This window comes from Lynx rufus, unplaced genomic scaffold, assembly GCF_022079265.1.
Source record: "Lynx rufus isolate CCGP_SWC_20201006 ecotype Redwood Valley unplaced genomic scaffold, mLynRuf1.p SCAF_17, whole genome shotgun sequence".
Lineage (NCBI taxonomy): Eukaryota > Metazoa > Chordata > Mammalia > Carnivora > Felidae > Lynx > Lynx rufus.
In genome coordinates this window covers 32,031,705-32,048,883 of record NW_025814831.1, presented here as the reverse complement: position 1 = coordinate 32,048,883, position 17,179 = coordinate 32,031,705, and the positions used below count along the sequence as shown (strand labels likewise).

The window sequence follows — 17,179 nt, the reverse complement described above, 5'->3', positions numbered from 1 at the left end:
CCCCCCGCCCCGCTCCAGTCCCGGGCCCGGCCCGCGTCTGCGCGCTCTTCTCCCGGGCGCCGCCAGGAGGCGCCCGCCGCAGCCGAGGCGCTGCGCGCACCCGCGGAGAGCCGGCCCGGGGGGCGGAGGGAGAGGAGAGGAGGGGCTGGAGGGGGCGCGGCTTGCTCCCCGTCCCTCCCGGGCGCCGGGCCTCCCTCTCCGCCGGGCCCAGGGCTGGCGGCCGGCGGGGGGTCGCGGCGGCGGCGGCGGCGGCGGCGCTGACGGGCCGCGGGCACGGGGGCCTGGCTCCGGCTCCGGGTGTTAGGAGACAAGATGGCGGCGGCGCTGTGGAGGCTGGTCTCCTCCTCTTCTCCGCTCTCCTCCGCCCCGCCGCTCGCCGCCTCCTCGGTCTCCTCCTCCTTCTCGTTCGCTGCCTCCTCCTCCTCCTCCTGCAGCAGCCCTAGCGACCGCCGGAGCGCCGGCCCGCTCTCCCGGAGCTCCGGAGGGGGATAGACGGGGCAGCTGCGGGCTCCGGCGACCGAGGCCGAGCTGGGGCCGGGGCGGGGACGGCGGCGGCGGCGGCGGCGGCGGCGCCGGGTGGGGATGGGGTCGCAGACGCTGCAGATCCTCCGGCAGGGGGTGTGGGCCGCGCTCAGCGGGGGCTGGTACTACGACCCGCACCAGGCCACCTTCGTGAACGCGCTGCACCTCTACCTGTGGCTCTTTCTGCTCGGCCTGCCCTTCACCCTCTACATGGTGAGTGTGGTGGGGGCGGGGAGGAGGGTGGCCCCTTTCCCGCTTCCCCTGGTCGCTGGCCGGGCAGCGCTGGCGTTCCGCAGTCCGGCGGCTGCTCGCGCCTCCCGGGCTCCGGGCCGGGGTCGCGCCTTCTCCTCGCCCCGGCGCGCGCCCGCCCGCCCGCCGCCCCCTCGGGCCCACTGCCCCGCTGGCTCTAGTGCTCCCCTCCCCCACTCAGCCCCCCTTCTCTGCTCTTTAGGGTGTCCCCTACGTCGGTGATGACAGGAGGGACGGAGCAGTAGCAGCAGCCCCTACCTGCGCCCCCGTGTGCCCCACCCTTTTACGGGGAAGTAGTAGCCTCCGGGGCCCCTTCGCAGGGGTCCTGAACCTGTAGCCCCTCCAGCCCGTTGCACCCGGGGAGGAAAGCCCGACTGGGGCTCCCTGCCCTCCGCGTTTTGTGGCAGGCGCCGAGCACTGTGCTCTTAAGGGACGCCGCATTCATCCTTGGCACGCGTGCTTATTTGCGCTCCGTTCCGCGGGCGCCCGGGCACCCCTTGGGCACTCCCTTCACCCGAGGCGGTTCTCTCTCCGCGCTCCACCTCGCCTCGAATCCGCGTGCGGGGCCCTTGGCGCGGGGGAGGAGTGCGTGCCGCTCGGTGGGGAATGTAATTGCGGGGCGGCCGGGCTCTAACTCGCGACTAGGTGGTGTTTGAAAACCTGGCTCCTGACCTTCCTGCCTCCAAAAATCATTGTTTGTGCTGGTTCTTTTCTGTTCAGCTCTGTGGTCAGCGGCTGCTGTGTTTCCAGGCCAGCTTTGGGGGGAGGGAGCGGGGGAGATACGGGGAATCTGGCTGGCATTTCAGATTTGTTTGGATTGGTTCAAGGCCGTTTACTGATAGGAAAAAGGAAGTGCTGCCTGTTGCTGAATTCAGTACGATCAGCCTCTCCGAACGATCTGGGCTTGTTTTTACGCTGTCTTTTCGCTGAAAGTTGTACGCATGTTTTGTTTTGTTTTGTTTTGTTTTGTTTGTTTGTGTTTTTAAACACATTAGGTTAGGGTGGGGCGTTAGGGTGACTAATGTGGAAGAGAGATAATACTTAAATTTCAGTTAATATTTTTAAGCTTCGGTTAAATTTTTAAAGTAACCGGAAGGGAGGAAAGGATGATAACTTTTTTTGTTTTAGGAGCGTTCCTTTTAATGTATTTCTGTTAACTTTGTGGTTCTTTATGGAGCTATATAGTAAAGGCGCTGGATTGGAAAATCTGGGAGTATGCCTGAGAAGTGCTGTAGTGAGTGAGAACACCCGATCCTTTCCTAAGTGAAGAAGCTCCTTTTCACTGATTGGCAGGAAAGTGCCTGCTTGGGGGAAGACGTGCGAAATTTTACATTCCCAAGCAGATTTTAGTTTTACATCAAAATTGTTTTGAAGGGACTTATTGCTGCAGATAAAAAGGACATTTAAAAAAATGCTGATGACTTCTTATTTTATTATTTTTTTAGGGGACTTGTTCAGTCTTGTCCCATTCTGAAAATTTGTCGTGAAGTGTTATAATTTTCAATTAATTCTGCCCTAGGGGGTTCTATTTGCACTGCTCTACCTTCCAGGAATATGACATCATTAACGAACAGGTTAATTACTTTGGGTATAAGAATCCTCAGGCTGTCACAGAGCTTTCATGGCAGATTTCTCTTACATCCAAGAGAATTGTGAACTTAAAACTGAAAGTGGTACTTCAGATGTAAGGATTAGTTGCTGTGTTGCAGTGTAAGGTTTCCATGTGAGCACGTGAGCTGTGTTAGGGGCTAAGTCGCTGTGTAATCAGCAAACATTACTAAAGGAAATTAGCATAAATAGAGAGCAATACATTGAGTTTACTGTTTCATTTTGGGAGTTTATTCAGTTGAATTTAATTCACAAATATTCGAGCGTCTACTATGTCCTGGGCGATTTGCTAGATTCTGGGAAAACTGCTTCTCTGACTTTCTTGTCTTATTTAATGGTAATTCTGTTCTTCCTCATCTTTTAAAATCTCTCCTTGATTCATCTTTCTTTTCACATCCAGTTCATCGAATTTTGTGAGTTCTGTTTTGAAAACCTGAAATCCAGCTAGTCCTCATCATCGCCCACCTGGTTCAAGCCACCATTTATGGCTCCTCTGGATAATTGCAGGATTCTAATGAGGTTCACTGCTTCTGTGTTCTCTATTCTTGTTACAGGAGTCTGAGTGATTCTTTGAAACATAAATCAGATCATGGCACTCTTCTTCCCTCAGAGCCTGCCCTCTGTTATACTCCATCCCTTTGCCTTCTTAGAATTTTCCCAACATAACAACTATGTTCCTGCCTCAGGGCTTTTGCACTTGCTCTTCTCCCTCTCTCTCTGGATGACTCCTGAAGATATCTGTGTGACTTGCTCCACCTATTCAGATTTCAGTTATATGTGAGGCTTTCCCTGATAACCAATGTAACATAGCAACCGAGTAGCTCCTACAGTATTTCTAGTCCTCCTTTTCTCCTTTATTTAATAATGTTTATTACTAATTGATATATATTAGTATCTCTTTTTTTTAGTGTTATTTATATATTTTTGAGAGAGAGAGAGAGAACACGTATGTCAGCCGGGAAGAGGCAGAGAGAGGGACAGAGAATCCCAAGCAGGCTCCTTGCTGTTAAATCAGAGCCCGACATGGGGCTGGATCTCAACGATGATGAGATTGTGACCTGAGCCGAAATCAAGAGTCGGCCACTTAACCAACTGAGCCACCCAGGTGCCCCTATATTAATATTTCTTTATCTCTTTGGAGTATATGGTCTGAGGAGGGCAGAGACTATTTTGTTCACTGCTTTGTTGTCAGGACCTAGATCAGTGCAAGACACATAATAACTGCTCAGGTGTTGAACGATTAGAAATGAACAAGACACAGCTTCTGCCTTCAAGGAACTTAAAGTCTAGCTTGGGGATAATGAACAGTTGACAAACATTAGAACTGTTGTGAAAAGGTAAGTAGAGAGTGGCCCTGAGTTTCGAGTCAGGCGATTGATTCTTGTCTAGGGGCAGTCAGCAAAGAGGATTTGCCAGCATTTGAAGAAACATTACTAGTTGTATAGTGTTGAGATAGATGGAAGTATATACTTGAAGCAAAATTCAACATTTCACGTAAAAATAAAATGTCTTACGGGGGTGCCTGGGTGGCTCAGTCACTTAAGTGTCCGGCTTTGGCTCTGGTCATGATCTCACGGTCCATGGGTTTGAGCCTCGTGTCAGGCTCTGTGCTGACAGCTTGGAGCCTGGAGCCTGCTTCGGATTCTGTATCTCCTTCTCTCTCTGCCCCTTCCCGCATTTATGCTCAGTCTCTCTTTCAAAAATAAATAAACATGAAAAAAAAAAAAAAGAATGGAAAAACATAAAATCTCCAACAGTTATAGATTATTATGTGTATGTTCTCCCAATAATAACTATAAATGATAGTGACTTTTTTTTTTTAATTTTTTTTTTTTTTCAACGTTTATTTATTTTTGCGACAGAGAGAGACAGAGCATGAACGGGGGAGGGGCAGAGAGAGGGAGACACAGAATCAGAAACAGGCTCCAGGCTCTGAGCCATCAGCCCAGAGCCCGACGCGGGGCTCGAACTCACAGACCGCGAGATCGTGACCTGGCTGAAGTCGGACGCTTAACCGACTGCGCCACCCAGGCGCCCCTAAATGATAGTGACTTTTAAGTGTATAAGTTCTTTTTTTTATATAAAATTTTTTAATGTTTATTTTTGACAGAGAGAGAGCATGAGTGGGGGAGGGGCAGAGAGAGAGGGAGATACAGAATCTGAAGTAGGCTCAAGGCCCCAGGTGTCAGCACAGAGCCTGACATGGGCTTGAACTCACAGACTGCGAGATCATGACCTGAGCTGAAGTCACACGCTCAACCGACTGAGCCACCCAGGCACCCCAAGTGTATAGGTTCTTTATCCCAAACACTGTGTTCTCATTTAACTGGTGAGGACACTTGAGGTTAGTCGTGGATGACCTGTTTTGTGACCTGTTTTGTGACCTTTTGTTTAATCTAGCAATTAAAGGGCTAGATTTATACAGGGCCTTTGTAGCCATTGTATAGGTAGCTTTTTTTTTTTTTCCTTTAAATTAAAGGCCCAAAGTCTATGAAGAAGTAGTAGGTTAAGTTAGGTAGAGTCTTAGTGCTTTTTGTATAGGAGTAAAACACTTTTGCTATTAGTAGCTTTTGTGGATGCTTTGAAAGGTAAGAGTTTATAGCTTCTGCAATTATAAAACTTTTCAGTAGTGAAAATGAAGAAGTAATTTTTTCCTTCTTACTTTCATTGTCTTTTCTGTTCCTCTTAAGGCACTCACCCCACTTTGTCTTGTTATACATTTGACCCTTGAACAACATGGGAGTTAAGGCCATCAACCCCTACTCCGTGGAAAATCCACGTATATCTTTTGACTCCCCCCCCAAACTTGCCTGCTAATAGCCTACTGTTGACCTTAAGCCTTATTGGTCATATAAACAGTCAAGTAACGTATTTTGTATGCTATATGTATTATATACTGTGTTATAAAGTAAGCTAGAGAAAAAAGTTAAGAAAACCATGAGAAAATATTTACAGTACTGCACTGTATTTATCAAGAAAAGTCTGCATATTAGTGGACTCATGTACTTCAAACCCTTGTTCAAGGGTCAGTTGTAATCATTTTTGCACATGACATGTGACAGATGGTGAATGTTATAGTCATAAGCTTTGTGGCATTTTTGTGTGGTGGAAAGCAGATTGGAATTGGTGTTATCTTGATTTGTGAATTTTGGCTCTTCTTGATTGTGTGTCCTTTGGGAGAGACCCTACCTTTCTGGACCTTGATTTACTCGTGAGCCATGTCTTGTCTATTTTGTAAGGAAATATTTAGGAAATGAAATTATTCACTTTCAGAGTGGCCTTCAGTAAATGTCATTTGAAAGAATGGCTAATTAGAACGGTGTTTCCTCTATAATGTTGTATGTCTGGAGGAGATGAGATAACTCTCGATTAGTCAAACCATTATTGCTCAACATACTGTTTTCTTCTGTAAAGAGTTATATCCCTAGGTGATGAACTATAACATTAGAATCTATTTACGCAGGTGCTTCTCAGACTCCAGTTGTCACCAGAATCCCTTGAACGTGTTAAAAATGTGCATGTACTCGTCATTCTGATGCATAAGATCTGGAGTGTGGCCCATTTGTATTTTATGGACATCCAGGTCAGTTTAAAGAACTTGATCGATATGCCCCTAAGTCCCATCCCCTGACCTAAATCCAGCTGCCTACTCATCATATCCTTTTGGCTGTCTTACAGGCATCTCGAAGGTATCCTGTCTAAATTGTTCTTGATTCCCTGCTAAACCTTCCCCTCACCGTCAGGACCAGACTTGTTTTCTTACTCTGTCAGCCTTGTTAATAGCACCATCATGTGTGCAGTTGTTCATACGGTCTCCCTCCCCCTTGCCTTGTGAGCCAGTCTTACCAATTCTCTTGTCAGAATATCTCAGGCCTTCCTTTCCACTTCCTAGTTCGCCTGGTGTTTTGTTTTGTTTCCTTTTTTTTTTTTTTGTCTGTACTACTACTTTAGCTTCTATTCTTTCTTTTACAACTCCTTCTCTACCAAGTAAAAGACTCTGTCATTCTCCCTTTCTAATATTCTTCACTGATTTCTTTTTACACCTAGAATCAAATCCGGCATTCTTACTAAGCCCTCCCTGAAACCAGTTCCACCTTTGTCTGCAGTTTGTGCCATAGTCACACTGGCCTTTCTGTTACTTCAACCTACTGAGCTTGTTCCTCATCCCGGGCCTTGGCACATGCTATGACTCCCGAAGGGATACTCTTCTCTCCTGCTCTTTGCAACAAAGCCTGCTGTTGCTTGGTCATCAGGACTTGGGCTTTGATATCCTCTCCTCACAGAGGTCTGACCTGCTAACCGTAAGCGGGTTCTCTCTCTTTTGAACATCATTCCATCCTGTAACTTTTTTTCACAGTTCTGTCCATAAACACATATATTTATCTTTGTTTACTTATTTGCTATCTCTCATTCCCCTCCGTCCCTACCTTGTAAGCTGGGGTCACATGACTTATTTGTCATTGTACATCCCGTGTCAGTTCTCATGTTTGGCTTATATTAAGCTTTGAATAAATATTTGTTGAAGGAGTCTTTTATAATATATGTGAACCTTCTTTAGACTTATCAGCATAACTGGTAGAGAATTTGGAGGGATGGGAAATTACTGTGGTAGGTTGTATTATATGGTGGAGTTACAGCATACGTGGGGGTTAGGTTCAGTGTTTGCGTGCATGACAAAAATAAGATATAGAATTATTGAAAAACTAAATGCAGAATGACTGTTGAAAAACCCTTAAATCATTCAAAGTGTAGCATACATAGTTTTTTTGTATGTGCAACTTCACAAATATATATACACATGATATATAGTAACATATACTGTAAAATCAATAGATTATATTCAGAAACTAAAATATTCATAACATTTATGAAGGTTTTAATTTTTTTCTTCCAGGTGATTCTGTATCTTCTATAGCTGATATTTATCATCTACAGAATGATAAGTCCTTTATTAGTAAGGATTTCTCTGAGGGCTTCATGTCATTTTCTTTAGCAAAGATTTAAAAATATTTTAGGGGTGCCTGGGTGGCTCAATCAGTTGAGTGTTGGACTTCGGCTCAGGTCATAATCTCACAGTTCATGGGTTTGAGCCCCACTCAGGTTTTGCACTGACAGTAGGGAGCCTGCTTCAGATTCTTTGTTTCCCTCTCCCTCTGCCCCTCCCCCATTTGAGGGCACATGCTCTCCTTTCTCTCTCAAGAATAAACATTAAAAAAAATATTTTAGGGGCGCCTGGGTGGCTCAGTCGGTTAAGCGGCCGACTTCGGCTCATCCTGATCTCGCGGTCCATGAGTTCGAGCCCCGCGTCGGGCTCTGTGCTGACAGCTCAGAGCCTGGAGCCTGTTTCAGATTCTGTGTCTCCCTCTCTCTGACCCTCCCCCGTTCATGCTCTGCCTCTCTCTGTCTCAAAAATAAACAAACATTAAAAAAAAATTAAAAAAAATATTTTAAAGATCAATGTAAACAAGATTTTGTTACGATGACTGAAACTGAAATTGTCGTAGTTTATAATTTATATTTCCTAAAATGTTTAATTAGGAAAGTTATTGTATTATAAGTTAACAATTAAACATTATTGTAAGTTAGCAATTAAACATTATTTATTATTTTCTGTGTCCTTTAGGAAAAGTTTGATGAATAGTTGGTGGTCTGTTTTGACCTAAATCCTGTGTGTTTTCATACCAGTATTTTCAATAGTTAGTATCAAGGTGCATGTAATTGTTTCCATAATTGGTTATGACATAGATATAGCTCTTATCTCTTTATTATGTCATTGTCCACAGATGGTTTACAAATGAAGTTCCCAAAAAGCATCCATATTTGTCAACGTGCAGAAATGCTTGTGACTTTACAGAAATGGCAATTGATTGCTAAAATGTTTTAGTGTCTTTTGTTAAAGATGGGATGTTTTCTGCCGTTTGAGAAATTACTCCAAGCTGTAAAATCATTTGGCAATTGAAAAACTAGGAAGGTTTCTTCTATTTCTTTTCCTGCTTTCAAATGCATACATTTAACTAGGTAGTTTGCCTTTGCTAGCTGACTTTATTGAAAGTTAAATTTTTCCAACATTTTTTTAATGAGAATAAAAAAGTTGGGAGAATTTTATTTTTTTTATTTTAGAGAACACAAGTGGGAGAGAGGGGCAGAAGGGGAGAGAGAGAGAGAATTATTAACCTTTTTTTTTTTTTTTAAGGGGGATGCTTGTGAAGTAACTTGCAGACATCAGTATAGATCACCCTGAAACATTTCTGCACGCGTACCATCTGCTAGAGTTATGATAGGCACAGATCCTAAGTGAACCGTTGGATGAGTTTGAATGTTGATAAATGCACACACCTGTGTAGTGCAACACCATCGTGTTGTTGAACATTAATGTCACCCCAGGAACTTCCTGCTTGCCCTTCCCAGTCAACCCTCTCACCCTTATTCTCATTTTTTCCCATGGTAGAGTAGTTTATCTAATTCTAGAACTTAATTTTAATGAAGTCATGTAGCATATTCTTTGTGTAAGTCTTTCTCACTCAGCATAATGTTTTTGAGATTTATCCATATTGTATATATCAGTAACTTGTTTGCTGTCTTTTTTTTTTTTTTCCAGTTTATTATTTTTGAGAGAGGGAGGGAGAGAGAGAATTCTAAGCAGGCTCTGCACTGACACAGCGCAGAGCCTGACAAGGGGCTTGAACACACGAACCATGAAATCATGACCTGGGCGGAGGAGATCAAGAGTAGGACCCTTAACTGACTAAGCCACCCAGGTGCCCCATTAACTTGCTCTTTTTTATTGATGAACAGTATTCCTTTGTATGAATATATTAAAGTTTGTTCATCTTTATCTAGTCTCCTGTAGATAAGGACCTCTTTTGGCTTTATGTAAAAGGTGTCACTCCAGCATGAGGGTAATTTTTATCGGGACTCAGAAGAAATTGGAAAACTTCATTAAATATCAAAAACGTTTTCTCTCCCCAAATAAGAACATGTTTTAATTTAAAATACATTAATGATAATTGCATACCTTATTCTCTTAGTTCAGTTTTTGTAGTCTTGTACTTGTATTTGCTTAGTATTTAGATTTTCTCTGAATTCAATAGAATCTTTATGTATATAGGTGTTTTTGCTAAATTCAAAATTATATATAAGTAAAAAGGAGAAAGTAAAAACCTCTTGTAATCCCATTTACCCAGTCAGTTGAACATTTTAGTAACCAGAGTGTATTTGGAGCTTATAAATATGTATTATGCTTTCTTTAAAAAATGGGCTCATAAAATTTGTACTGTTGTGAAGCCTTCTATTTTTGTTTGACTATAAATTGTGAATGTTTCCATGTAAGGAAAGAAAAGTAACAGTTTTAATAGCTCTGTAGTAGGTCCTAGTATAGATGTGTTACGGTGTATCTAATCGTTTTCCTGCTATTTTACAGGTTGTATTTTTTAGCTGTTTAGAAAACACTAGGGTGAATATTCTCGCAGTTAAATCTTTGTGCTAGTCTTTTGTATAAATCCCTAGAAGTAGACTTGGTGAATCAAGGGATATACATATCTGTGTTTGATAATTGTTCAGTTTATGAGTGAATCCTTATATTGAGAGAGAGCATGAATGAGAGAATGATGGATAATAACGCAAGGTTCCTGAGAAGGCAAGATAACTGTGTCGTCTAAAGAGCACAGGCAGTAAGGGATCATCCTCAGAAAGGAGGGATGTGGGGAGAAGAAGTGATGAACAGTTGGTGGTCAGAGCTGAGGGAGATCTGTTTTTATTTTGATGATAATCTTGAAGTGTGGAGTGTTTTCTGTTGGGAGTGAGGGGAGAGGTCAGGAGGGTATTCAAGGTTTAAGGAGGATTTCCAGAAGGTGAGATGCTGTCCTAAGTTTTAGAGGGTGGGGAAGTGAACTGATGAGCAAGGGATGGTAGGGTTGCCAGGCAACTTTGAGGATGCCTTTGAAGTTGAGGAACATGAGTTCAGAGTGTTGCAGAGGAATGTTCAGGAGAGAAATTTGGGTTAAAATTTATTTAGAAGTTACCACCTTTGCATAGCTGTCACCTACAGTGGCTAACTCCAAGCCACAAGTAGACAAGATCTGGAGAGAAAGTATAATTCATTAAAAGGAAGGTGGTTCGGACAGAACTCCAAGGCCTAACAGCAGTTAAAATCAGTGAAGGAGACAAGAAGGCAAGCGGGAAATGGGAGAGAGGAACCTGTTACGCAAGCCAAAGAAAGAGAGTGTTTTGAAAAAGGAGAAAATGGTCAAAAATGCCAAATTGCCCTCTTAATTTTTCATCAACAGTGTTGAGAGTACCTCCCACCTCCGCTCAGCACTTTCCCAAACAGTGTTACTGTTGTAAATTTCTTATTCAGTGGAATGTCATATAAAACCATTTCAGTAATACTCTGGTTTGATAATTGCTACAGTTTCCCCTGAAGTAATTTTTAATTCAAACTTGGTACAAATTAAGGATGCTTACTGCACCAACATATATCACATAACATCTTTTATCTAATTTTTTTCCTGTATTCTCACTTTCATAGCAGGCAGCTGATAAATAAGCAGAAATGCTTCCTTGAGAAGAGATCGGTTGCTTTTTTCTGTTATTTGAGTTACATCAAACGGTTTTCCTGTGTCTCTGCATAACTGGGGAGTTCAGAGAGTTTCTGTGTAGGTGGGCTATGACGCCCCGAGATACCCTGGAAGAGTAACAAGAATCTCATTAAGTAGTGGAATGGGAAAGGGCAGATTACAACAAATATTTTCCTACTGCTCTTCGTTAATATAGAGGTGCATTTTGCTAAATCACAGTAAAATTAGTAGTTACTGATTCTGGTTCCTCTGCTTGTTTCCTGAAAAAGTTGGTGAAATGCTTTCTTTGGTAGGATTGTAAAACAGGTCAGACTTTTCTTATCTTCCTTTATCGCTAGAACCCGAGGGGTTGTATCTTTTTTAACTTGCACTGTTGGTGCTAGCTAGTGGAGACTAGCTTTGTGTTATGTTATGTTGCTTTGTGTTATGATAAGAAAGAAAAAACCTAGGGAAAGGCAAGCCATTTCCGTTTGAGGTTTTTAGGGGCAAAAAAAAGTTCTATTCCATAGAGCTTTGTACAAACCAAATAGAACCCTGAGTGCCAACTGCGCTGAGAATAGGCAGGAAGCTTAGTCACAGATTTGAGAAGCTTGAATTATGTATCTGGGTGTTTTCCTTTTCCTACCCCTCCTCGCCCCCTGTGTGTTGTCTAGACATAAACTAAACAGATTTAACCACTAAAGTTATCTTTAAAACTTTATATTTTGAAATAATTTTAGATTTACAGAAAAGTTACAAAAATAGCATAGAGTTTTTGTATACCCTTTGCCCAGCTCCCTCTAATATAAAGCCTTACATAACCATGGTGCATTTATTAAAACAAAGAAAGTAACATTAATACAGTACTGTTAACAAACTCTAGAATTTATTTGGATTTCACTAGTTTTTCCACTAATGTTCCTATTCTGTTTCAGGATCCAATCCAGGATACTTAATTGCATTTAGTATCAACATCTTTAATATGGGTTTTTTACTGCTTTCCCTTACCATGCTGGGAGTCTATTTTTTAAGGAATTTTACAATTCATAACAACTTACCAAATTGTATAAGAACAATTAGTAGAAGATTTTATGTCTGGGATCGATACATTTGAAATGGACAAAAGAGGAGTGTATCCTAAATGATTTTTGAATCTTGCATTGACCATTAGCCTATGTTAGGCTATTTTAAAGTTAAGATGTTTCAAATATGAAAAATTATATGAAATGAAATAATCCTAAAGACGAAAAAGACTTCAGATATCATTCATGCAGAATGGATGACGGTCCATTCCTATATAATGCTGTTTTTCCTAATTTATAAATTAGAGCCCATGAGATAAATTCATACCCAGGTTACAAGGTATAAATATGACTAATTCCTTATGTATCATACAGTGTTCAGGAATTGGAAGGAGGATGCAAATATTTACTGGAAGGCTTTATGCAAAGGATAATTCTTTATTCAAAACGTTTACAGTATGCTGGGCACTGTGGTAGGTTTTATGGTGGGGGGACCTTTATAAGTTTTGTTATTTGAGTTGGAACAGTGTTTCTCATAATCTTCCCACCAGGCAAATACATTTTTGTTTGGGGGAAGAAACTGTTCTTTAAAAGAAAATATGTTCTTAAATGTAGTGATTTGTTCAGCTACCAAGTACTTTATTATAACATATCCAATATATTAAGTCTTTCTCAGTGAATTATTATTTAAAAATTTTTTTTAAATATTTATTTATTTTTGAGAGGTGGGGAGGGGCGGAGAGAGAGAGAGGGAGACACAGAATCCAAAGCAGGCTCCAGGCTCTGAGCTGTCAGCACAGAGCCTGATGTGGGGCTTGCACTCATGAACCATGAAAACATGACCTAGGCCGAAGTCGGAAGCTTAACTGACTGAGCTGCCCAGGTGCCCCAGTGAATTACATTTTTAACTTCTCACAGTATCATTTATGCATATTACTGTCTCTCAATAAGTATCTGGAATGGTTAAACGAAAGGATATAAAAAGAAATAAAAACCCAAATGGGGTGCCTGGGTGACTCAGTGGGTTAAGCGTCTGACTCTTGGTTTCAGCTCAGGTCATGATCTCATGGTTCCTGAGTTCGAGCCCTGCATAGGGTTCCATGCTGGGAACCTGCTTGGGATTTTCTCTCTCCCTCTCTCTCTGTGCACCCCCCCCCCCCCGCCCCACTCATGCTCTCTCTCTGAAAATAAATAAACTTAAAAAAAAAAACCCCGAATAAACCAGTTATCATTTGTACTATTTCATTTATGCCACACCATACATCGCAGATGAAGCACTGCACATCATTTCCACAAGCATCACAGACCTTTAAGACAGAGCCCTAGTGAACTTTGCAAGGGAATAAAGAGAGCTTTTGGGTGCATTTTAGTAAGGAAATCCCCAACTTAAAGACTTTGAAAAAGTGAGAATAAATTTAGCTGATCTAAAAATATTATGCTGTATTATCAAAAAGTCTTACTTTTTTTCCAGTCCCTGTGCCACAGGAATATTAAAAGATGCAGTATTGTGCTATGGAAGAATAAGCGTAATTTTTTAATATGAAGGATTTTTACATGAACAAGGAAGTTGGAAGAATAATACATGATCTCTGCTTAGATTCGAAGATACGAACCTTTTAAAAGATCATATTTGCTGTAGCTATGTACTGATGTAAGATATATATCTGCACATACACACATTGATATACACATTCTGTCTTGCACATACACGCACACATGTATATCTGGTACATCATGACACCTCACCTCTAAGTGCTTCAGGCTTCACCCTCATAATTGTAACACCTTTATCACATTGAATATGATTAATAATTCTCTTATATCTCACAACCTAGTTTATATTTAAATTTCCCTAGTTATCCCCAAAATATCATTTATAGCTAGTTTTTCCAAGCCAGGGATCCAGTTAGGGTTTAATCATTTCTCCATCCAACTGACTTTTTAAAAAGTCTAGGCTAATTTTAGAATGTTCTACGTTATGGATTTGTCTAATTGTGGTGTCATGTTTTTTTTCCTGTTTAGTCTCTGTAGTTTCTGTAAAGTACATATTTTTTAATGTTTGTTTATTTTTGAGAGAGTGCGAGCGGGGGAGGGGCAGAGAGAGAGGGCCGTACAGAGGATCTGAAGCAGGCTCCCCACTGACAGCACAAAGCCTGATGTGAGTCTCGAACTCACAAACCGTGAGGTCATGACTTGAGCTGAAGTCGGACGCTCAACAGACTGAGTGACCCAGGGTGCCCCTGTAGTTCCTGTAAATTTAAACTTTATTTTATTGTCCCAAGTTAGAGTTTCTAGAATTTACATATTTCAGCATGATATTTAACATGAGTAGTGTTGTATTGCAAATTTTCTTTCATTGTTGCTTTGCCTTTGATTTGGGAATCTTTCATATTTACTGACAGATTTTACTGCCATAATTTTTGTTCATATCATTATGCAGTGTCATTGTTACTCAGGCTTTCATTATGTGTCTTTTGGCTTTCTTCCTTATTAAAGACATATCTGTGTGTCTTTAAGGAGTAAGGAAAAGAAGGAAATAAGGAAAGTCAAAGTAATTGTAAAATCACAGAATGCACCACATAGTTCTTCCCACTATTTTGGCATCTGGCTTTCAACTAATTATAACTTTATGTATTTTTGCTTACTAATAGGTTGAGGAGAATTAGAATTATCCATTATCAAGCTGTGTCCCCAATACTCTGTTCATTCTGAGTCACTGCTCATCTCTTCTTCTCCTGGAGCAAAAAGTGTATCACAGCATGGGCTAGAGTGAGGCCAACATATCTCTGCCTTTTATTTAATTTTTATAGGAAGTTATTGAGCAGCTTTGGGAGATTATTGGAAAGTCTTTTTATGTTTCTTAGTGCTATCCGTCTTGATGCTCCACTCGAGAATTGCTGGCCTGGAGCACAGGACACAGGCTTGGGGCAGAGCTGTCACTGCCTTTCTGCAACCCCAAACCCACCGTCTAATAATTGGGAATTAACTTGCTTGAGGTCCTGTTTTGCGTCATATGAATAAATCAGTACCCGGGGGGAGATTCTGGACATGTGTATTTTGAAAAGCAACTTCCCCTAAATGTACCAACAGAAAAGCCCATAGGTGATTCTGTTAGACACCTCAGGCTAACAGACGCTAGCTTGGGAGGTATTAGTGAATGTCTGAAAATACCTTATTGTTTCCTGATGAGGTTGTTGGTTTAGGTCATCTGCATTTTTCAGCAGGGAATAAATTACTGAATAATTTTGATTCGGGCTGTAGTGGGAACTTTTATACTACTGATAATACCAGTAGTAAGTACTGGTATGTAAGATAGCACTTTTTACTCAGTGTGGAATATTCCTCGAGCATTTCACCCTCCAGTTAAAAAAACCACTATTAGACTTTTATCATGAAAATAACTTTTTACTCAGTGTGGAATATTCCTCGAGCATTTCACCCTCCAGTTAAAAAAACCACTGTTAGACTTTTATCATGAAAATAATATTATCTGTAGAAACTGTATGAGTATCTACAGTCTGTAATAAAAACATGTTCTAAAGTGAAAGACCAGAATAAGAACAAACAGTGCTATGGTGCACATTTGTGTGTGTAAGATCTTATTTGTGGGAGTATATAGCATGAGTTTCTAGAAAAGAAATTGCTAGGTCAGAGTTTACATATTTAAAATCCACCTAGTTGTTGCCAAACTACACCTCAAAAAAGCGATACCATTTTATATTTTCACCTTTGTAAGAGGACGTGTTTGCCTCTGTTCTCACCAACATTGGTTATTACAAATCTTTTTCAGTGTAATAGTGTAAAATGGTGTCTTGTTTTAATTTGTGTTTTCTTAATAAGTTCTTTGAGTATTTTTTCTTAAAAAAATTTTTTTAATGTTTATTTATTTACTTAAAAAAAATTTTTTTAACGTTTATTTATTTTTGAGACAGAGAGAGACAGAGCATGAACGGGGGAGGGTCAGAGAGAGAGGGAGACACAGAATCTGAAACAGGCTCCAGGCTCTGAGCCATCAGCACAGAGCCCGATGCGGGGCTGGAACTCACGGACCGTGAGATCATGACCTGAGCTGAAGTCGGACGCTCAACCGACTGAGCCACCCAGGCGCCCCAATGTTTATTTATTTTTGAGAGAGACAGAGAGCATGAGAGGCAGAGGGGCAGAGAGAGAAGGAGACACAGAATCTGAAACGGGCTCCAGGCTCTGAGCTGTCAGCACAGAGCCCAACATGGGGCGCGAACTCACGGAGTGCAGGATCATGACCTGAGCCGAAGTCAGCGGCTTAACTGAGCCACCCAGGCGCCCCACGAGTATCTTTTCATATGCTTGGTAGACATTTATATTTTTAAATTGCTTTTTGTATGCTTTATCTTTTTCTGAAAGTCAGTCATGTTGTTGTGCTTAGTGATTTCTGAGAGACTTTATACGTATAAAAATTAGTTTTGTGGGGCACCTGGGTGGTTCAGTCGGTTGGGTGTCTGACTTCTGCTCAGGTCATGATCTCGTGGTTCATAGATTCAAGCCCTGTGTCGGGTTCTGTGCTGACAGTTCAGATCCTGGAGCCTGCTTCAGATTCTGTCTCCTCCTCTCTCTGCCCCTCCCCTGCTTGTGCTCTGTCTCTCTCTCAAAAATGAATAAACATTAAAAAAAAATTTTTTTTTTAAATTTTTTTTTTTCAACATTTTTTATTTATTTTGGGGACAGAGAGAGACAGAGCATGAACGGGGGAGAGGCAGAGAGAGAGGGAGACACAGAATCGAAAACAGGCTCCAGGCTCCGAGCCATCAGCCCAGAGCCCGACGCGGGGCTCGAACTCACGGACCGCGAGATCGTGACCTGGCTGATGTCGGACACTTAACCGACTGCGCCACCCAGGCGCCCCCCAAAAAAATTTTTTTTTAAATTAGCTTTGTCGTGTATTAAATCTGCCTACTTTGTCTTTTAACTTTATGTTTGGGTTTTTCAACATATAAGTTTAACATTTTTAGTAGTCATGTTTACTAGTTTTCTTCATGCTTATGAAGATCTTCCCCGTAAAAGGTTTGTTAAAAAAAAAAAAATCATGTTTTTATTTAACTTTTAAATTGGGAATAAATATGCATAGTTAGATTCTCTCTCTCTCTCTCTCTCTCACTCTCATACACACACACACACACACACACACACACACACACACTTCTAAAAGCTGATGGGGTGCCTGGGTGGCCCAATTGGTTGAGCGTC

General features: G+C 41.6%; 1 protein-coding gene across 6 annotated transcripts in view; it reads left to right on the top strand.

The window, feature by feature from the left end:
• Positions 1-582: 582 nt before the first annotated feature.
• Positions 583-17,179, top strand: part of PCNX1 (pecanex 1) — a 172,458-nt gene continuing 155,861 nt past the window's right edge. For all 6 annotated transcript variants that reach the window (XM_047079418.1, XM_047079415.1, XM_047079416.1 and 3 more), the window contains exon 1: positions 583-735. In XM_047079418.1, coding sequence (XP_046935374.1) covers positions 583-735 — 153 coding nt within the window. The remainder of the gene's footprint in view (positions 736-17,179) is intronic.